Below are 22,831 nucleotides of genomic sequence, written 5' to 3'. Positions count from 1 at the left end.
TCCTTACCCTGTACCTGCCCATGTTGTAGGCACGGCATCAAAACAGCCTCCCCTGGTACTCACTCACGGGGCACCATCAGATGTAAGCTTTGGACGGCGTCAGGCAGGTATACACTGTGTCAATGTATGATTCATTGAGGTTGAGGTACCAGACTCAAACAAGGCCAGGGCCCTGGTAAGACACTGTGGTAAATAGTACTCAACTACCCCCAGGGGCCCAGTGTGTGTGTCAGTAAACAGTGCCTGGGCTCCCAAGGGTCCTCTGCAGGTTATTCAAGGTTTAGATTCTGACTCATTCAGAAGATGCTAAGCAGAGATGCCTTTCTAAAAGTTAATATTGATATGTTCTTATTTCTCCAACTTTAGGCCTATCTGCTACACATATTTAAAGATGATTCATAGGTTCAGTGCTCAAACATGATATGTGGGTTTTAAATCTCAGTCACTTTGAGAGGAACAAGAACCACATTATCAGCACGGACACTGGTGTTTCGGGTTCTGCTCAGAAGGGTGTAAACAATAAACGAGTCTCATGGGACCCTTGTAATTGACGATGTAATTGAGATTACCCTGTTGGGTAAAAAGGTTTGTCTTTCTTTACATATAATAATCTGCTTTTTCTTAGACATTATGGAATGCATAAAAGAAATGTCAGATGTGTCATTTGTTTGAGAAGGGTCAGTTTTTTTGGTCTTAGTACTGGTTTCTGTTCTCATCTTCCTTCAAGATAAACAATACAACTTAAAATAGTACAATAGTGAATGCCACAAAATCAACCGGAGTCCATTGTAATCAAGTTAACAACTCCAGGCGGTGGATGGTTAGAACTATACAGGTGACCCCACTCTGCAGCTGCCATCTTGAGCGCATGGCCCTTGCCGTCAACTAAACCGCTCACCCCCACTCCTATCTCGTCTCTTTCAGCCACATGGAAAGTAGGTGGTAAAGAAGCCATATTGCTGCCTGTGTCTGCCTCATCTTCCAGCTCCTTTTACTCTTAGTATTAATCTGGCACTCAAACAACTGTTTGACTCACCTGCATCTTGGAGTTTGGCACTTGTTAATCTTCAAGTTTGTAAGACCTATTACTCAAGCCACTAGAGTACTCCCCATTGACCCATGGCTAGATTGCTTCTCTCTTGCAAGATTTCAAATGCGGTTTACAGGATTTCTGACTGATTTACAGTCATGTACTCTTGCCACATATTGTTGTAAAGTACTATTCAGTTCAGACTACACTTTTATATCAAACAAACTTTACATCTTCATAATGAGTCCCCTAAGCTCACCAGGAAACTGTCCTGATAGGGTCCTAACAGTTGTAAAATAATATTATATCCTGCTTCTGTAGAATATACTTAGGACATGATGAGGGTCAGAACAAACTAACTCCAAGCTCACCCAGAGACTTTCTATGTGTAACAAGAACAAAAGATAGAATATCCTCAACTCTGGATAGCACCTCTTTGATTTTGACCCTACGACATGAATACCCGACCACACAATGTTCTACCATAGATGAAAGCAAGAGGTTTCTTGTTCCCCCATACAAGACCTCCCACCTGCTACGCACTGCAAACATGTATAACAATTGAAAGATAATTATTTACAGAACTCAGTCAAAACGTCACATAGATCATTCCCACTATCATTGAGCCATGACAAAGACTTGGTTCAACTTCTTGATCATCAAGGTTGGATATAGTGACCCGAATCTCTCACTAATCATTGTGGGGGGAGCGGGGGGGGGGGGGAAGGGAAGTCCATTGAATGGAACCAGTTACTCAAAGCAACCAACATTACTCCATGTAATTAGGAAGCAGCGTTCTTCCATTTCAGGACATTGTCAACTTGCAATTGCTCCATTCCCACTGAGTTACAAAGCACAATTCAGCAGTCTATAGCAGAGCACATCTCCCCACACAGCTGCAACAGGTCTACCAGGCTTTCAAGTTCTTCAATTATCAAGCAAAAATGTTCTACTCTTCAGAGGGACCCCTCTTGTTACATGGATCTATCAGCATTCAGGCCACAACCAACCAGGCTAGAAAAGGCAAGTTCCCAGAAGGTAAAGCAAGGTCTTCACAGTCCAAAAATCTAAAATCCCACAGGCTGTGTTAAGGAAGTTGTCCCCAACATGTTATAGTGCAAATCCTTAGAGCAGGGATTTAGGTTAGAAGCTGGAATTCTTATATTTGTTTGTCTTGACGAGAAAAAGTGGGATTTGCTCTTCAGAAACTCAACAGAAGACTTTCCCTTCCTCTTCAATCAGAACTGAGATCAAGGGGTCCTTGAGGTCTCGGTCTTAGGCCCCTGGGGGTCCTTGAAGGTTTCAGTTATGAATGTATCAGAGTACTTTGTTCCACAATCTCTTACGTGTGGTGAAAAGGGCTGTGTATTTATTCTTCAATTCCACCAGGAACTGTGTTAGAATTTTGAATTTACTTTGATGTACCCACATTTCTTGAAGGTGATCTTCAAAGAACCTACAAGTCTACACCGGCCATTGAACAGGACGTACCTCGGCAGGCTGTCGAAGTCATCATGACGACCAGCTTTCAAAGTCTTGTACGCTAGCCCGATGACTCGGAAACCTTGAAACGTGTACTGTTCAAGCTCTTCCGCAAAGTTAGATGGCACTGTTGGACACAGAGGAAAGGAATTCAGGAACATATCATAGTTTTAGTTGCAGGGAAGCATGGTTGAAGTCTACAATGTGTCTCAATATAAGATTACTAATTCAAGGCACAAGCAAGAGTTCAGACCTTTAAATTAAAATGAATAATACTGTTCAAAAGGTGAAAACGCTAAACCTCATGGAGCAGCAGCGCTTTGGATCTAAATGGCTTCTCAAGTTATGGTTTACTTAGTCCCCAGAGGTGTAAGCACAGTGGAGCTCTTCACATCTTCTGTGGAGCTCGGTTTATGCAGTCACTGCTGAGAGTCACATCCGTGTGACTGTGGGGAAGGGAGCGCTCAGTATCATCCACAGTGGAAGCCCCCTCCATGTCTAAACATGATGCCATGGAGGGGTCTCCACCCAGCAGGTCAAGCCCACAAGAACCCTTCTGGAAGGTTGTAGGTACGTATGTGTCAGCTGGAAGCAAAGGGAGCACCAGGTGGCAGACGCCACAAATACTTGTATTTAAGACCCAGAGAAATGTGTGGTGAACACTGGGTTAAACACTCCAGAGAGGAACAAGACATGTTGGAACAGCAGGTCTCTCACACGTTTAGTCGAGCAGTATCACCCCTGCTCTACCTAATCTACAAACAGACTGCAGTCACCAACACCAACTTAGACTCCCATACATCCCACCACTTAACCCTTTCATTCAACAGCTTAACACCTAATTCTGCAGAGTCATCGGTTTAGCATCAGAACCTCCACAACTTCTCAATGACAGTGAAGCCTTTCGTGGGGCGGTTAGTTCTACTTGTCCTTGTAGGAGAATACTGGAGGTGATTCTTCAAGTATATCATCCCATACACAGATAAACACAAAACACTACTTGAAGGTGATGAAGTCACAGCTGTCCTATTTCAGTTCGGACTTGTTAGAGCAGAGGGTCATCAAATGATTTCTGAGAGGTCGTCTCACTCTTAACGTCATTTGACAACAGCGCACACTGGGGTAGTAGCAATGTCACCCCAGCGGACTAAACCAAGGGAAACTATTTTATACCCTGGGAGTTCTTATAAATCTATTTTCAGGACAATTTCTTGGGTCCTGTGTTTTTTGGCAACAGAAATATTGAATATACATAGAGGTATACTCCTAGATTTCTTTATTTGCCTGGTACCTCTGGGGAGAATACAAACATTAAAAGTTGGCCATGAGGTGAAATAAAATAAATCACTAGAACTGAAAAAAACGTGCAATTACCAACATGCTTTGACCACTATATCAGCCTATCAAGGTCTTGGGTCTTCTTCAGGGTAAACCATGCAGATAAGGTAAATAATAAAACCATCAATTGAATAGGAGAACCCTTGTCATAATAAACTTCGGACATCATAGCTAAGTGTGGAGGACATCTCCTTCATAGTCACACATTCGTCAGAAGAATGGTGTGTCAATAATACCTAGTGGAGCCCCCGCTACTGCTGCATTGTGGGTTCAGTTCTATTCCCAAAAGGGCAGAAGAGAGGCAGCAACCTGTGCACCAAAGATGCAGAGACTCCCTAAAGGGTACATCCGAGCTGTTTGGGGGGCCCACACGGGATGATTTGAATGATGTATGAGGATGCCCTATTCCCTATCCTGTATGGGAGAACCATTATCTTCGATAGCTTTGCCTAAATGATGTCCAGTAATCTGCAAGTTACACATTTCAATCCAGGTCAGGCTGCCTCAGTCATCCACGCTTAGGAGTTGAGTAAACTGAGTGGGCATGGTGGTCCCTGTTACTTACAGTGCTTAGAAACAGCTGAACGAATGAAGCGATATGTGTAAACAGGTTGGCAGAAGTACTATTCTGTTGTATTCACTTTGTATTTAGATGATAAAGTAGCACATCATACAATAACCACCAGACCCAGAGTATAGAGGTTTAGGTAGAATATTACAGGACTCTAAACATACATCAGGTCCACTACATAATATAAGATCCATGTCAGGCGGCCCTATCCCATAAAGAACCTTCAATTATGTATCTTGCACTCCAACCCCCACATCCACACATACACACGCACGGACACACACACCAGTACTCACACACAGCCACACAAAGACAGATACACACACACAGGCACACACACATATACTCACACAGAGGCATGCATACAAAAACACATACACAAAAGCTCAAATATATACTTACACAGACACATATACAGATACACACACAGGAACATGCACATCACCAGATTCATACATTCTCTCTCACACTGTAGCCTCGTGCTTGGTAAACGGAGAAGCTTATGTATCCTTAAAAAGAGGGCGGGGCATATTCCCTGTGAGTCTCGCATGCAATATGACAACAAATGGTTTAATGCTTTCATGAATTAGCCTAGCCCAGGAAAACAGTTTGTGGTCACATGGTGTTGACCAGTCAGTGCCTAGCTGGCCTCGTGCCCTTCACCCTCAGGTGGTAACCTTGAGCTGGGTTGTCAGGAACCTGCTCTAGAGCATCCAGGGGCATTCAAGAGATGCCTTGTTGACTCTAGACTTACATTCAAGGCCCGTCAAAAGGCATTCCACAACTAATAACAGCTGCCCTAAAAGGTGGAAATTACAACTTTTCATTAACAAACTAATTAGCTCTCAAAGCCCATGCACAGCCCAGTTAAACCCACAACCTGGAAACAATATAGAGAAGGATGACTTCTGTTGAGCTGCTGAAGAGAAAACCGTCAGGCCGCTAACGGAAAACAGTGGAACTTTCATCACGGCTAGCTTGAACCTCTGCACCATGGACTTGTCCCCAAGAACAGTGCTAGAGAATTTCTGGGGCAGACGGTAAGGCATCAGTAGGTGCTGGAAATCTGTCTTTTCTGAAGGGTAACCCCAGATGTTTTTTGTCTTTTTGCTGAACCCTAATTTTTCTGGCTATAGAACTGTGTGCACTTTACCCCTGCTAACCATTGGTAAAGTGCTTGCACTCTTCCTGATTTGTTTAATTTGCCTATAGGTCCCTAGTATATGATATCAGGTGTACCCAGGGCATGTACCTTACTTGCTACCAGGGGACTGCAGCAATCATTGTGTCTCCACTACAGCTGCACTGTGAGGCACGTCTTTAGGTCCGTCACTGTAGCCTGGCTGTGCAGTTTTAATACTGCAAGTTCTACCTGTCAAAGAACAACTTTTGACAGGTCTAGACTTTCCATTTGTGTCACTGCTAATTAAGCCGTATTGCCCTTAAGGCAGCGTGCATGGTATTTAAAAGTAGAACACATAATGTTTGATGTTAAACATGCCCTTACAGTGACTTGCAACTCAAAGCTATTTTCACTGTAGCAGGTTTGACTGTTCAGTAGAAAAACACTGGGATGCAATATTACTTACTAATAATGTACCTCAGGAATGGAAAATAAGTCACTATTTTTAATAGTTATTACAATTAAAATTCAATGGTGAAGTCTGATTTTTTTTTCAATATTATAGAAAAGTAACTTTTAGAATGCTGCCGTTGCCCTGCCTGAAGTCCATGGAAGCTAAATCTATATTTTGCTCTGCCACTTCTGCTGCCAGTAATTTGCATTTTAATAGGTATGAATGAGGTGTGAACTTGCTTCCAAGAGCAAAAACTAGTCTAACGTGGATGGGCACAGAACTTCCTATTTGACATTAATCCGTCAAGTCCTGCTTGAAGGTCACATTCTGCTTGACAGGTCTGCTGAGGTTTTTCATATCCCAGGCAAATGTTAGCTGACACCTGGAGCTCCTCACACTTGGACACTTGGGCAGGGCCCTTTTTTGTCCCCCCAGCCAGAGAGGTTCCCATCACAGTGGGGCTCTTTTTGACATTAAAGTGTCAAAGTCTATTTGACAGGTCTGTTGGGGTTACACATAACATTTCAGGTGCAATTTAAAGGAAGGAAACAGGATGCATATCCACTGTCTAGCTGCTGAAAACTCTGTTTTGTTCAAACAGACTTTTGTCTCTGCGGTTGGTGTGGGCACTGGGACTGCCTCAAATTGGATTTTAGTGTTAGATGTAGGAGGACACTAGGATTGCCAGAGTATATTCTCCACACACATCCCCAGCTCTGAGAGCCCAAACTTAGTGTGGCTCACATCAACCCTCTTGAAAATGCCCGAAGTGAGTAGGTTTAGCTCCGGAAACATCACCCCATTGCTTAGGGCTTCCGCAGGGGTCATTACCACCTGCTAGCTAGCTCATGCCAGGCCGAAATGTGGCACCTCCAGACACCCACTTCAAAACACTCCTGGACCTGTGAAAGATCGGAAGAGGGGCAAATCTGCTGGCCATACCCTGAGAAGAACCCTGGAGGACAAGATCTGGTTCTTACTTGTAGCCAGGACAAAAAAGTTGACTCCAAGGTCCATAATGCTGATTTCAGTTAAAGCTACAAGGATACAACGGGCTACCAGGGGCCGTTCCTGCAGCAGCCCAGCTGATCAGTGGGAACTGGACCTGAGGTGGACTCTGCCTGACCGGACACCTAGTAGCGCCCTTGAGGTACTCCGGTGGGGGGACTGGGACTTAAAGGACTAAAGTCAGAAGGTAAAGTCTTTGACGAGAATGAACTTGGTTGGTGTATCTGACCTGAGCTGCATCGCCGTCAGCATCAAGCGGTGACTAGGTCCTGTTCTATCTGCAACCATTGTCTATTATTACAACGTTGTGCTTCTTGGCACTATTTTTACTTAACACTTTAAATAGTCATATCCCCGGTTCAAATTTTTGGATATTTGCAATTTTGGTGTAAATGTATTTATTAAATTGTACTTTATTTTTCTAATCCTAATTTCTTTTGGGATTTTTATTGTTTTGCATTTTGACTTTATTACTGGTTTAGTACTGCATAAAGAAGCTGCCTCTAAGTTGAGCCTGTCTGCTCTGTGCTATGGCTACCCGGGGATTGAGCTCATCTTAATTGTGTGACTTTAGTGGTTCACCTAGACTAGGATTGTGATTATTACTGGAGGTGGGTGCTTACTCACATCAAGTAATGAGCCAATTCCTTGGGTAGTCAGTGGAAAGCCAGGCTGGAATGCTGGGGTCTTGCCTCCTCAACCAGGGTACTTCTGAGCTGTATGTCTGAAAGTAGAGTCATTCAACCATAGGAAGCCTTCAGACCAGTCAAGACTTCCGAGTTGACTAGGGAAGAGCGAGGGAAAGACTGGTGGGGTTGGGCCTGGATAGGTTGCGTGGGTAATGACCTCCAAAGTATGATCTCCCATCCAAGACATGGGCATGAGGCTTCACCAGCTACAATGTCTTCCCACAGTTTTCCTCTTTCTAGATGGGCTCCCGATCCTGCAGCCCGCCTGCAGCTTTCTCCTAGATTCTTTGTCTTCATGAAGCAACTGGTAAAAGCCAGAGTGGACTCCTAAGATGGCGGGCAGCAAGTTACTGCCCTGCGACTGACATCCAAGGCTTGGAGTTGATCTACATTACCCAACTATCTCTTGGATGCCTCTGGATGTTGCCAGGTCTGGTGGGTCGGTCTCACAGATGCCCCCAAATGGAATAGCTGCTTGGTTGCAGTGTAGATTCAAAAGTTTCTCTGCAACTCGCCATTGCAGAGTGAAACTGGTACTTGCAGCCACATTACCTCATCTGTCTATCAAACAGGCACCTTGACTACCAACAGGCTCGCCCAATTAGGCAGTTTCCTGGCCCCTCCACCTAGGCGGTCACAAAGCAGTATCCTGTAGAACAACCACCTATGGGTCCAACAGGAGGTCAATAAATCAAAAACATGTGTTCCACAAGCATAATGGTCATACAGTTATTGGAAAAATAATAAATGGCTCTTAGGTTATATGGCAAAAGTTTTCCATACAAAAGGAAGAAAGTGGTTTCAATTGTCCATTCTCTCAAATGAATCTATTCTGCCAACCTGAAATGCGTAGAAGGGGGTACGCTCCCCATCTGTCCTCTTCACCCGACTGTCAATTCCTCTTCCTCGTTTAGAGGTTGGAGGATGGTAATTTTCACAAAGGCACTGCTGTGACAACTCGGTGTTAGGAAATCATCCAAGCGGACTCAAAACCTACTGGAGAGGCATTGGGCAGTAAGCGTACAGTGTGCGTCCCACGCCCTGGGGGAAACCTTGCAGCCTCGGTGGACTTTGGTGATTTTTTCCCAAAGACAAACCTTCAATTTGAGGTTTTGTCTTCAGCAAACACAAAGGTGCTGAGACATCAGGCACCCGCCATGGCATGTGCGACTGTCCTGTTCTCTCTTTGTTTCCCCCAAAATAGGTCACTGCATGGATCAAGGATGCTTTTGATGGACAAAGAGCATCTGTTAGAGGAGCAAGCTCGAAGTGTGGTGTGCGGCCCTAGTGAGGTTATTGGAGATGGAGCCTCTGACGCCATAGTCGAACAGTGGCCTGTCCGCCAATGCTTAGGTGCACCCTCAGGGACATATTTATGAGAACTTTGCACCATGTTTGCATCACGCAACGTGGTACATGCATGATGCGAAGCTCTAAGTATATTTATGAAGCCATTCAAAGACAATTTGAGTGGCTTCAATACAATGGAGTAATGCAACACAATGCAAATAGCTGCGTTGCATTACCCTGCACAAGGGAGGCATTCCATGGGCGTTGCAGTGGGTGTTCCCACTCAAATCCCATGGTTTTTGACACAATCCTAGATTTAACCGACCTGGTAAACCTTGAAATGCATCCAAAAGATATGCCTCCCCAGGTGAGGCATAACGAGGAGAAATATCTTAATTTCTCCTAGTTTTTTCCTCTTTCTATGTGTGCTGCATTCTGCAGCACACATAGATAGAGGAAAATGCATCTGCGGATTGTTTTTGTGCAGGAAGGTGACCCATCCCGCACAAAAACAATCCTGCCAACAGAACAGGCATGCTTCCACTATTGTGCAGAAGTGCATGCGTTGGCACTAGGCTGCTGAAATGATGCCAACGCTAGGGGGAAAGGACAGAAGTGCACCGTATTAGATCAATGACTCAGCATAGTGCAGGAAGGTGACGTGCTGCACTGCCCTGCACCACGATTCTCGGAAATATGCCCCTCAGTCTCTAGCAACAGCACATAGATCCTCTGATGCAAGAAACGCAGCCATGAGTCTGTTGGCGGCCATCTTGAAAAATGGTAGTTTACGTACTGCTTTTGGGACAAGCAAAGGTACAAACTAACTTTATTTTGATGTTAGTTAAAAACAGTTTTGCTTAAAAACATTCAATCCCTCACTATTCAGGGTTCCTCGAAGGAGGAGGCACTTTACATTTATTTATTTACAGTTATATCAGTAGTGGTTACTCTGAAACACTACTACTACTACACAATGCAAACGTAAAATGAGGGTGCATGATTATCCATAAATCAGTATTACATTAAGAAGTGAACCAGAAAAAGTCATCAAAAACGAATAGATGCACATAAAAAAATATACTAAAAATAAAGCCACTTCCTTGTTAATTTCTACTCTATGATCAATTACTTTTCACATTCAATTACTAAATATTTAAAACCAAAAACGTGTACAGCATTATTACAGTTTGAGAAATGAGTCGAATAATTTCATCAGATTAGGCAAATCTTCACAGTGGGTGGATTTGATACTAGAGGCGCTAATATGATGTCGATCGGAGGCTTTCCAACCATCATCACAGGTTTCACTTTTGACCGGCGTATTACAATGGCGGCGGTCGAAAGTGCAACCAGCGGTCATTCTGGCTCGCTGGACAGTCAGAAGCGGCACACAATCCCTTAAAGACGGCGTTTCCGCCGTCGGGATTATGATGTCGGTTTCCCAAATGCTCTCCATGTCGGGCTTTCCGACATGGAAAGCCTGTTGGAAAGCGACTTTGGGGGCCCCTAGCAGGGCCCCCTTCTCCCTGTGGCCTCTGGTTGGTGGCTGAGGGGAGCAACTACGGTCCCCCCCCCCGTTACTCCCTTTACCGGTGCAGGGATTAACACTACCTCCCATTTCTCTATGGGAGCTTGTGCTGCGGCTCGTTTATGGCCGCAGCACAAGCTCCCATAGAGAAATGGGAGTATGCGACCACACCATGTGCGGTCGCATTGTAATAGCGGTGTTGGGACCGCAGACTGGAGGTCGGTCCTGAGGCCGCAACTGTGTCCTCCCGTCATCGTAATGAAGCCCCTAGGTATAAAGCTTTGTCGTTGTTTCTACTGGGAATTTAAAGAAGACATGTCTAATGCATGTTGTATGTAAGTGCATCGAGCTAGGACCACAAACATGACTCATGCCCTGTATCTTGAACCAGGATGAAAACTAATCCCATCTATTTTAATATATACATTTCCTCAGTAAGGATTTGGCCATATATGAATGTTAGATGCGAGTAAAGCAGTTTTACCAACAAGCTCAAAGCTACCCAGCCTACCAGTGGGTAGCTTTGAGCTTGTAGGTAAAACTGCTTTACTCGCATCTCACATAATTTAATTGTAGTCTTTTTATCCCTTAACCGTGTTGCATGTCAACATCAAAAAGTTTTATCTGTGAATATTTCTTTACTCTAAATCTCAAAGTGTGTCATTTCCATGTGATAGCACCTCTTGTTATTTCCATGTGATAACACGTCATGTTATTGTCATGCGATAACATGTTATTTCCATGGGACAACACATCTTATTTCCCTGCGATAACACCTCCTGGCAGTTTAGATCCACTTGTTCAAAGAATGAAAGAAGTTTTCACTAAACGAGTAAGACACAAGTCCTCAGTCACTGGACAAAGGGGTAAGCGTCTTAGAATCAGTCTTACATCGTCCACTTTCATCACATATTTCTGTGAATGAGAGGACATGCGGCAGAAACCTTAGGGGTGCACAAGGCTCCCCTGAGAAAGAAGAGTGTAAAACACTTTAAAATAGATACAAGAAATGTGAACTTGTAGGCAATGAGCTAGTCATTTGTGAATCCTTGGTTAGGAAAACCAAGCACAAGTGTGAGGTTATATGCGTCGGAAGCAAGAGCAATCACGTATAATGTGGGCACAAGACCAGAAACAAAATGGCGGTGAATAAATCAACATGGCATCAGCTACTACGCAGTTTCAAAGCAACTTTCATGCAACTCTTCAAAGGTCCCTGTGCAAAGTATCACAGTCCAGCCTCAACAAGTGTCCGTGCAAAGTCCTCGATTCTAAGTGAGCTCACACAAGATCACCATTAACAGACTCCTTCTCACCTGTTTCGGGTCTACAAAAAGTGGCCACCATCTCGGGAGCTCCCTTCATGTAAACAGCGCACTCATCCTCACCGATGGCTCGAGTGACCACCGTCATCCTCTGGAGCGCGGAGGAGAATGGATACTGGGAAATCACAGTGATGCCCGGGGGTGATTGCTGGAAGGAAACAAGAAGCATGTTGTAGACTTGTCCTTCTCACTGTCTGTGAGATGAGAGGACTTTCATCTGAGAACACGTGGATACAAGAGGCAGTCACAGATGGAGACCCTCAAAGTCAGCCGGTGTCCCAGCCTCTTGGGTCACCCAGATTACCATTTCTCCAACCCGTTTTCTATGTGCCCGTGTCACGGCTTCTGGAGTCCCAATGTCCACCTATCCTTCAGACCCCTTGTAGGAGACCTCTAGGTGAATTTATCATCTATTCTGAACTTCCTCTATTTATTTCTGCTCCTTTCTCTCAAAGAAAATCCCTACCTTACCTGTCATTGTGAAACCCACTCAACGCGCACTGTGAACTCAGCCCTCATCCCTCAGTGTGAACTCAGCCCTCATCCCTCAGTGTGAACTCAGTCCTCATCCCTCAGTGTGAACTCAGTCCTCATCCCTCAGTGCGAACTCAGTCCTTCTCCTTCACTGTGAGCCCCTCCCTCACCACTCAATGGGAGACCATCCCTCATCACTCACTGAGAACTCTACCTTTATCTCTCAGTGTGAAACCCTCCTTCACATCTCACTGTAAACCCCTCCCTCACCTCTCACTGTGAACTCCGCCTCACCTCCCACTGTGAACTCCGCCTCACCTCTACCTGTGAACCCCTACCTCACTTCTTCCCTTCCTCATCCGTCACTGTGAACTCTTCCCTCACAACTCACTGTGAACCCCTCCCTCATCTCTCACTGAGATCCCCACTCACCTCCCACTGGGAACTCACCTCACCTTGCACTGTGAACCTCTCCCTTACTTCTCTCCTCCCTATCTCTCACTGTGAACTCTTCCCCCACATCTCACTTAGAACCCCACCCTCATCTCTCACTGTGAACCCACCTCACCTCACAGATACTCCCTCCTTCACCTCACTCTGAACCTTTCTCCACCTCACTGTGAACCCCTTCCGCATCTCTCACTCTGAACCCCTCACATCTTGCAGTGAACCCGTCCCTCACCTCCCACTGTGAACTCCGCCTCACCTCTACCTGTGAACCCCACCTCACTTCTTCCCTTCCTCATCCATCACTGTGAACTCTTCCCTCACATCTCACTGTGAACCCCTCCCTCATCTCTCACTGGGAACTCACCTCACCTCGCACTGTGAACCTCTCCCTCACTTCTCTCCTCCCTATCTCTCACTGTGAACTCTTCCCCCACATCTCATTGTGAACCCCACCCTCATCTCTTACTGTGAACCCACCTCACCTCACAGAGGAGAATCCCTCCTTCACCTCACTCTGAACCTTTCTCCACCTCACTGTGAACCCCTCACATCTTACTGTAAACCCCTCACATCTTGCAGTGAACCCCTCCCTCACCTTTCATTGTGATCCCCTCCCTCATTTCTCACTGTGAACTCTTCACTCATATCTCACTGCAAACCCCTTCCTCACCTCTCACTCCAAACCCCTCTTTCATCTCTCACTGTGAAACCCTAATTCACATCTCACTGTGAACCCCTCCCTCATCTCTCACTGAGAACCCCACTCACCTCCCACTGGGAATTCCGCCTCACCTCTATCCGTGAGCCCCTCCCTCACCTCTCACTGTGAACCCCTCCCTCACCTCTCACTGTGAACTCCGCCTCACCTCCCACTGTGAACTCCGCCTCACCTCTACCTGTGAACCCCTACCTCACTTCTTCCCTTCCTCATCCGTCACTGTGAACTCTTCCCTCACAACTCACTGTGAACCCCTCCCTCATCTCTCACTGAGATCCCCACTCACCTCCCACTGGGAACTCACCTCACCTTGCACTGTGAACCTCTCCCTCACTTCTCTCCTCCCTATCTCTCACTGTGAACTCTTCCCCCACATCTCACTTAGAACCCCACCCTCATCTCTCACTGTGAACCCACCTCACCTCACAGATACTCCCTCCTTCACCTCACTCTGAACCTTTCTCCACCTCACTGTGAACCCCTCACATCTTACTGTAAACCCCTCACATCTTGCAGTGAGCCCCTCCCTCACCTTTCATTGTGATCCCCTCCCTCATTTCTCACTGTGAACTCTTCACTCATATCTCACTGCAAACCCCTTCCTCACCTCTCACTCCAAACCCCTCTTTCATCTCTCACTGTGAAACCCTAATTCACATCTCACTGTGAACCCCTCCCTCATCTCTCACTGAGAACCCCACTCACCTCCCACTGGGAATTCCGCCTCACCTCTATCCGTGAACCCCTCCCTCACCTCTCACTGTGAACCCCTCCCTCACCTCTCACTGTGAACTCCGCCTCACCTCCCACTGTGAACTCCGCCTCACCTCTACCTGTGAACCCCTACCTCACTTCTTCCCTTCCTCATCCGTCACTGTGAACTCTTCCCTCACAACTCACTGTGAACCCCTCCCTCATCTCTCACTGAGATCCCCACTCACCTCCCACTGGGAACTCACCTCACCTTGCACTGTGAACCTCTCCCTCACTTCTCTCCTCCCTATCTCTCACTGTGAACTCTTCCCCCACATCTCACTTAGAACCCCACCCTCATCTCTCACTGTGAACCCACCTCACCTCACAGATACTCCCTCCTTCACCTCACTCTGAACCTTTCTCCACCTCACTGTGAACCCCTTCCGCATCTCTCACTCTGAACCCCTCACATCTTGCAGTGAACCCGTCCCTCACCTCCCACTGTGAACTCCGCCTCACCTCTACCTGTGAACCCCACCTCACTTCTTCCCTTCCTCATCCATCACTGTGAACTCTTCCCTCACATCTCACTGTGAACCCCTCCCTCATCTCTCACTGGGAACTCACCTCACCTCGCACTGTGAACCTCTCCCTCACTTCTCTCCTCCCTATCTCTCACTGTGAACTCTTCCCCCACATCTCATTGTGAACCCCACCCTCATCTCTTACTGTGAACCCACCTCACCTCACAGAGGAGAATCCCTCCTTCACCTCACTCTGAACCTTTCTCCACCTCACTGTGAACCCCTCACATCTTACTGTAAACCCCTCACATCTTGCAGTGAACCCCTCCCTCACCTTTCATTGTGATCCCCTCCCTCATTTCTCACTGTGAACTCTTCACTCATATCTCACTGCAAACCCCTTCCTCACCTCTCACTCCAAACCCCTCTTTCATCTCTCACTGTGAAACCCTAATTCACATCTCACTGTGAACCCCTCCCTCATCTCTCACTGAGAACCCCACTCACCTCCCACTGGGAATTCCGCCTCACCTCTATCCGTGAACCCCTCCCTCACCTCTCACTGTGAACCCCTCCCTCACCTCTTAACGATAATTCCTTCAACTCACTGTGAATCTTTGTTCACCTCTCACTGTGAACCTGTTCCCCATCTCTCACTCGAAAACCCTCACATCTCACCGTGAACCCCTCCTTCACCTCTCACTGTGAACCATTCCCTCACTTCTCCCCTCCCTTATCTCCCAGTGTAAGTTCTTCTCTCACATCTCACTGTGAACCCCTTCGTCACTTCTCACTCTAAAACCCTCTCTCACCTCTCACTGTGAACTTCTCTCATTTCTCCCTTCCCTCATCTCTCACTCTGATCCCAGCTCTCACTCTGAACCCCTCCCTCACCTCTTACTGTGACCCCCTCCATCCTCTCTGTGAACCCCTCCCTCATCTCTCACTGTGAACCCCTCCCTCACCTCTCACTGTGAACCCCTCCCTCACCTCTCACTGTGAACCCCTCCCTCACCTCTCACTGTGAACCCCTACATCCTCTCTCACTGTGAACCCCTCCCTTACCTCTCACTGTGAATCCCTCCCTCGTCTCTAACTGTGACCCCCTCCTTCCTCTCTGTGAACCCCTCCCTCACCTCTCACTGTGAACCCCATCCTCATCTCTTACTGTGAACCCCTCACCTCTCGCTGTGAACACTGTCCTTAGCACAATATGTTATTTTATGTATTATGTATTTATTCCAAAGCACCAGCAGTCGGTGACAGTAGTCATACCAGACCTAAAAGTAGTGTGAACATCTGGCGGCATCACCCGCATGGTCATCACTCACTGAGTGGAGGGACAGACATGATCTGAGCAGGGCACTCGCTGCCACTGAACATTGGAAGCTTGTAGAGGAGGCAAGGAGTGAGTGACAGCTCGCAAGTACACACATGGTGCAGTGACTGGTCACAACCAGCAGGTGGTGATGCTGTGAGGTACTTACAACATGCGCAGCGGGTCCAGGCTTCACAGTCATGTGCTGTGGGGGAGCACCATCCCCGCCGCTGTCTGCTCCCCCATCTTCAATCACCTGTGTGCAAATATGTTTACAATATGGTTAGTGTGAATAATTGTACAAAATATTAATGGCATGTGAATGACCAGTGGGAGGAGCCTCTAAGAGCTGAAGAGACGTCATATGAGAGAGAATCGCCCATAACACCCTGGACATGTCAGCAGCGGCCACAGCTAGTGATGGCGGTTCAACAGAGTAACGTTACTAGAGAGTAGAGTGAGTGACTGCTTTAATACTTCAGTAATAGAACAAACTCTAACACAACTGCAAAGATCACACCGCAACACAGCAATACAACCTATAGCACAACAGCAAAACACAGTACAAAACACCAGCAGTGCAGCACAAAAGAACACAGCAACACCCATACAGTAAACAACAACACACAAACATTATGCACCAACACAAAAAAATACACTGCGATAACACAATAGCACACTTTCGCAACTGCGCAACAATCGGCAACAAGGAAGCAGAATACAACAAAACAGAAAACAAAATGGAGCACAATTTGTGGTGAGTCTTTAAGGGCAAAGCATAATTGTGGCACTCAACAGAGAAGAGGATAGAACGGGCAGGAGATTTAAAGCCAGGCGAGCACACTCCTGGCTGGGAGGAAGAACAACGTAACCCATCAAGTCAGGCTACATACGACTTACTTTTTTTTTTATTTTATTTTTTTTATAATTTTTATTGGGTTCTTGGCAATCCATTAAAACAGATAATACAATTTATCATACATAAACAATATGCTGGATCTAAACATAGTACATCAACAGAAAGCAAAGAGAGAGAGACCCCCACAAAACATACATAGAGACAATTCAACGATTTAAATTATAGTAGCGAATATCAAAATTTATCTACCACAATCAAAAAAATAATTTTAGTCAAAATAAGATTCCCAAATGTTGGTGAATTTATGCAGTGCCCCAATCCTTTGTGCGAATATACATTCGGATTTCCTGACTTTCTTAATTTTTTGGTACCATTCATCGACAGTTGGGACTGTTTCTGTCTTCCAATACTGAAGAATCAGTGATCTAGCCACTGCTACTAAAATATACAAAAGTTTCACCATAGAATCAACCAAATTTAACTCTGGATTCAATCCAAATATGATTAAATTTTCATATCTGGTGATCGTAAAATGTAAATGAAGAGGAAGCAAAGAAAACATTCCTTTCCAAAATGACTTAATTTTAGGGCAAAAAGCCATTATATGAGACCAGTTAGCCAGGTCCGATTGAGTACATCTGAAACAAATAGGGGACGTAGTGCTATACATTTTAGCCAAAGTTGCAGGGGTGTAATATAAAAGCCACTTACTAAAAAAAAGCATTCGTCGCCAGTTGGCACCTCTCAAAACCGTGAAATTAAATTTATTTAAAGTATTCCAAAAATTATCAGTTATTTTAATGTTTTCCTGCTTCTGCCACTTTTGTATTGCTTTGGCGCTTACATCCTCCTCCCTACTTTGTGCTAAGCTTTTTCTCCATTTTCCAAAATTTTTAAAAAGTGGGGACCAGAAAAGGTCATTTGTTAAGTGTGATAGTTGACTATTTTGTGCTAAATCGAATTGAGCCAAGGATTTATACAATAAAACAAATGAACCCATAAGAAGAAAGTTTCCACGAATTAAGGTGGACATCTCATCAATAGTCAACCATACTCCATTTTTCACAAAGCTCGATAAAGTTATAAACCCATATCTGGCCCAATTATATATATTTTCTTGCCCGATATTAATCCCAAATCCCAGGACAGCGTCACTCAGTGGAGTTATTAAGCTCAGAAAAGGAAGAGAGTACCTTTTCAGCATAACTTCACGTTTTAAAAAAAACACAACTCAGGACCTTATATCTGACTAATTTGGGTAATTTAAATATCAAAAATGGAAAAGGAATTTTGGTCTCTTTGCAAATTAAGTCAAAAAAAAGTTTATGAACAAAGCGACTCTAGGTATTGAATGTTTAAATCTTGAGAGATACTGTGCAAAGTATGCATAGTAGTAGTCTTTCAGATTTGTCAGACCAAGACCTCCTTGTTCCTTATCTACATATAAAGTGTTAATAGCTATTCGAGGTTTTTTTTATAGCCCAGACAAAGGCTGAAAATAAAGATTCAACTTTTGAAAAAAAGAAGCCTGGGAGGGAACAAGAAATAGTAGAAAACAGAAAATTAAATAAAGGAAGTACTGACATTTTAATTAATGCCACCCGGCCCAGAATGGATAAAGCCAATGGATTCCATCGTAAAAACTTATCACGAACTTTTTGAATCAAAGGCTCGAAATTCAATGTATACAAATCACGTACTAAAGGTGAGAAAAGAACTCCCAAATACTTTTTGGGTCTATTGTTAACACACCTCTGAATATCTGGGTGCAATTCAGGTTTATTCTTATCACAGATTAAAATTTCAGTTTTCTTCTTATTAATTAGATACCCCCCCAATGCTTCAAATTCTGTAAAAACCGAAAAAGCCTGTATTTGCGTATGTATCTCAGGTTTCAGCAGCAACATAATATCGTCTGCGTATAATTTAATTTTGTCCATGCAGGCAATAGGCGGAAGAATATCCTTACTTTTTCTAATTGCTACTGCTAAAAGCTCAATAAAAAAGCAAAAAGAACGGGAGATAGTGGACATCCTTGCCTCGTCCCTCTTTGCACTGAAATCGAGCCTACCATAAATGAGTTAACAAGGATATGAGCTTTTGCCCCCTGATATAGATTCCTAATTAGGGTAATGATTTGAGAGGCAATACCAAAGTGCTGTAAAATAAAAAAAAGTGTATCCCAGACCACCAAATCAAAAGCCTTTTCTGCATCTAGAAGGAGAACTAAGGCCGGAACCCTACGTGTTTCAAAATAGTCTAATGCCTCAATCAGATAATGTGTGTTAGTAATGAATTGGCGGCCTGCAATAAAGCCATTCTGATCTGCATGAATCAATTGCGAAGAAACATGGTTAAAACGAATAGAGAGCAATTTTGTAATAATTTTATAATCTGAATTCAGTAATGTTATGGGCCTATATGAGTTGGGGTCTTGGGCTTGTTTCCCTTTTTTCAAGAAACTGACCACAGTTCCATCGTAAAAGGACGCTGGAATTGGGCCACCCTCCAGCATAGAATTTACTAGTAAAAGAAGAAGCGCAGAAAAAGAACTGAAGAACGTGACGAAAAAATCCGCGGGAAGTCCATCTGGACCGCAGGCCTTACCATGAGGAAGGCTTTTGACAACAGACTCTAATTCAGCAGACGAAAATATTGACGCCATTGCTTCTTGGTCCAGTTGAGGAAGAGTAGGAAGACAGTATTTATCTAAAAAATCGTTTAATCTCCCCTGATCCGTAGCACGTTCTTTAACCTGCCATGCCAAGAATTTACCCGTGAAATTACTATGCTCATACATTTTTTGGACTTGTCTGCAAAAGATTTCCTCACTTCTAGCGAAGTAATGTGCATTCAACTCCCGTTTTGCGGCATTCAATTGATTCTGTATCTTAAGAGAGGGATTGTGATACATTTGATTTACTAAAACCTGTATGTTTTGCTGCAATTGACTTTTTGTATCCCTATAAATGACTGATTCCTTTGCATCCCTTCCTATAACTGCCCCCGAATAAATTCCTTCAGTGAGTCACATACAACATGAATGGGGGCTGTCCCCATATTACATTCGATATACTCCCTAATCTCCTTTTTAAGAGAAGTAACCCATATTGCATCAGAGAGATAAGATTTATTAAAAACCCATCGTTTCTGAGTATTTGTGCTTTCCTCCAGCACAAACTCAGCCGCTAACATCGCATGGTCGGAAAAGCCATTGTGTAACATCCGATAATGCTGGATTTTAAATTTTGAGGAAACCAGAAGAAAATCAATACGAGAAAATGACTTATGCCTTCCCGACCAACAAGTATATTCTCTTTTATAAGGATTTAAAAAGCGCCATGGATCAACAAGATCGAAGATCCTTACGTTAATTATTAATTGTCTGAAATGATTTAGGTTTCAACTGCTTTTTCCCGCCAGTGGTGGAATCCAAATTTGGGTTCATAAGAATATTAAAGACCCCTCCAATCACAATATCCCCCCCAACCATCAGTAGGGACTGAAACATTTCACCATATATTGCAGGGCAATCATTCAAGGGGGCGTAGAAGCTTACAAAGGTAATATGCAATGGTCTATTCTTTAATTTACACGTGGCCCAGCACCACCTACCCTGGGTATCCGCGTCAGTTTGAATCAACTCCGCCTCTAATCTCCTATTAAGAAAGAATGCGGCTCCTCTCTCTGACTCAGAGAAAAAGGAAAAGCCCCGGTAAGAGGCCCACCCCTTAAACATAGAAAAATTATCAGCTTTTGAGATAGGAATATGAGTTTCTTGCAAAAATATGACTGCGGGATTTTCAGACAGAATCCATGTCTCTATTGCCCGCATCTTCTTTTTATTATTTAGACCGTTCACATTAAAAGAAATAATTTTCAAATTTATTTTAGTCATAATTAGAGCCCGAGCTTAGAGCCCATAACACACATTTTTCCTTTTTATCCAATTTTACTTTAAACAATCAATACCGTGATCAGTATTCACCAGAAAATCCGGCACAAAGACCACGTTTATCTCCAGCAATTGTCCAAGCAACAAAAATAGAAACAACCAAAACTTTGCCAAGAACTTCATTTTTAACTTTTGTAACCCACCCACCCCCCTCTACAACCTGTGGCACCCTCCTAACACTACCTACGTCTTCCCGCGCGTACCACAGGAGCCTTCCCCTTAACATTGGGGTGTCCTGAATTTACAACCCTTAACCCCGAGACCGTGACCCCCCCCCCCCCCGAAACAAATAAGGATTCGCAGACATGGAATAATGGAATAATGATAAAAAAAAATTACAAAAAAGAAAAGAAAAGATAAAGGAGACAAAAGAGAAAAAACGGATTAGCGCGTGATCTAGATTATCACAACAAACATTCAGATACTAAGTCATAAGTCCAGACTAGCCATTTTGAATTCCATGGAGCAACGCCTGTGCTTCCTCCACATCCGATAGCAATAGAATTTCCCTTTAATCAGTACTCTGAGTTTAGATTGTTGTACAATCATTGCTTGGGCCCCATTAGCTTTAAATAGATGTAAAATTTTAACGAACTCCTTCCTGCGTCTCGCTGCTGCTGCAGACATATCAGAGAAAATTCGGCATTTAGTTGTATCAGTTACGGGGAACTGCCTTTGTTGAATTACCTTAGAAAGAATTCGCTCCTTAACCCTAATATCAGCAAAGTTTAACAGAATAGTTCGCGGGAGAGTTGAATTTGGAAATGGGCGAGCAGGAACCCGGTGAGCTCTAGTAATAGTGAGATCGTCTTTATGCTCCGATATCACCACCTGATGGAGAAACGTAGTCACCCAGACAAGCATTTCTGTCCCCTCAATTCCTTCGGGAACACCTACTATACGTAAATTGGACCTTCTATTATAGTTCTCCAAATCGTCCAATTTGATCTCAAGAGCCTTTGTTATTTTAGAGGCATCTTTGGACTCTTGCTTCACCGCAACCATTTGGTCCTCTAGAGAAGAGATCCTCTCCTCTGCCTCAAGTAAACGAGCTGGAAAAGAGGAAACTAGTTCCTCGATTTTATCCATTTTGTCCAGTCTCTGATGAATCGCGGAAAGTTCGGCGTTTTGCGACCTCTTGATATCTCTCACCTCATCCAGAATTAGATTCAACATGTCCTACACGGACATCTTCATTTCACCCTCCGTCTCTGTGTCCATTTCTAACAAGGGGCCCAAGGGGTCTGTCACCATCCTGTCACATCCCCTATCAGAGACTTCAAAAGGCTGTGTTATTGCGCTCCTTACATCTTCTTTTCTAACATCCGCAGCATCCGTTATTATCTTTTTTTCCTTTGGATCAGATGTAGGAACACCAATAGAAGGAGGGCTTGTGGAGGTGTTTGCCGCCAGACATGGCCCATTTGTGCCAGCCTGCTGAATCAGGCCTAACTCCAGATTTGGAGACCCCAAGGAGGTCGCATTGTTAGGCGAGAGGAGGAGTGATTTTTTAGTAAACAGAGGAAATTGTTTAGACAGAGGATACAATAGGGGAGGTTGAGTAGATTCAAGAGTCTTAGAATGATCCTCAGGGTGTAAAACATTAAATTCATCCCCCATATTCAGCTGAACTAAGTTTTCTATTAATGTATCCTTGGCCTCTGAGCTCTCTGGTGAACGTACCAAGTCGCCTTCCTTGGAGACAGCTTCGTCTATTAGCCTAGCCGCTGCCTCTTTTGCCTGCTGTCGGCGTTGCTTAGCTTTGACACGAGCATTTAAAAGCTTTCCCATAATGCGTGCGTCAATAATTGTTCAGAAAAAAAAAAAAGTCCGGGGGTTCACACTGCTCACAAATCACCAGGTATTTTCTTTTTTCCATTTTTCTTTTCCTCTCACCCGCCTGAAATAGCAATTTTCCCCCTTCAAAACCTTTAGAGAGAAGCGGCTGTGCATAAAAAAAGTACAATAACTTAAAGTAAATTAAAGTGGATTGGTT

General features: G+C 44.4%; 1 protein-coding gene across 1 annotated transcript in view; it reads right to left on the bottom strand.

The window, feature by feature from the left end:
- The window catches only part of LOC146788629 (putative cation-transporting ATPase 13A4), a 389,548-nt gene that overhangs the window by 226,069 nt on the left and 140,648 nt on the right, over positions 1-22,831 (bottom strand). Inside the window, exons 15-17 of the mRNA XM_085633188.1 lie at positions 16,191-16,277; positions 11,833-11,989; positions 2,522-2,639 (exon numbers count right to left, since the gene is read on the bottom strand). Of these exons, the coding sequence (XP_085489314.1) occupies positions 2,522-2,639; positions 11,833-11,989; positions 16,191-16,277 (362 nt within the window). The remainder of the gene's footprint in view (positions 1-2,521; positions 2,640-11,832; positions 11,990-16,190; positions 16,278-22,831) is intronic.

The sequence above is a fragment of the Triturus cristatus genome, chromosome 11, assembly GCF_964204655.1.
Source record: "Triturus cristatus chromosome 11, aTriCri1.1, whole genome shotgun sequence".
Classification (NCBI taxonomy): domain Eukaryota; kingdom Metazoa; phylum Chordata; class Amphibia; order Caudata; family Salamandridae; genus Triturus; species Triturus cristatus.
The sequence above is the reverse complement of the archived record's forward strand: the minus strand, read 5'-3'. Positions and strand labels throughout refer to the sequence as shown.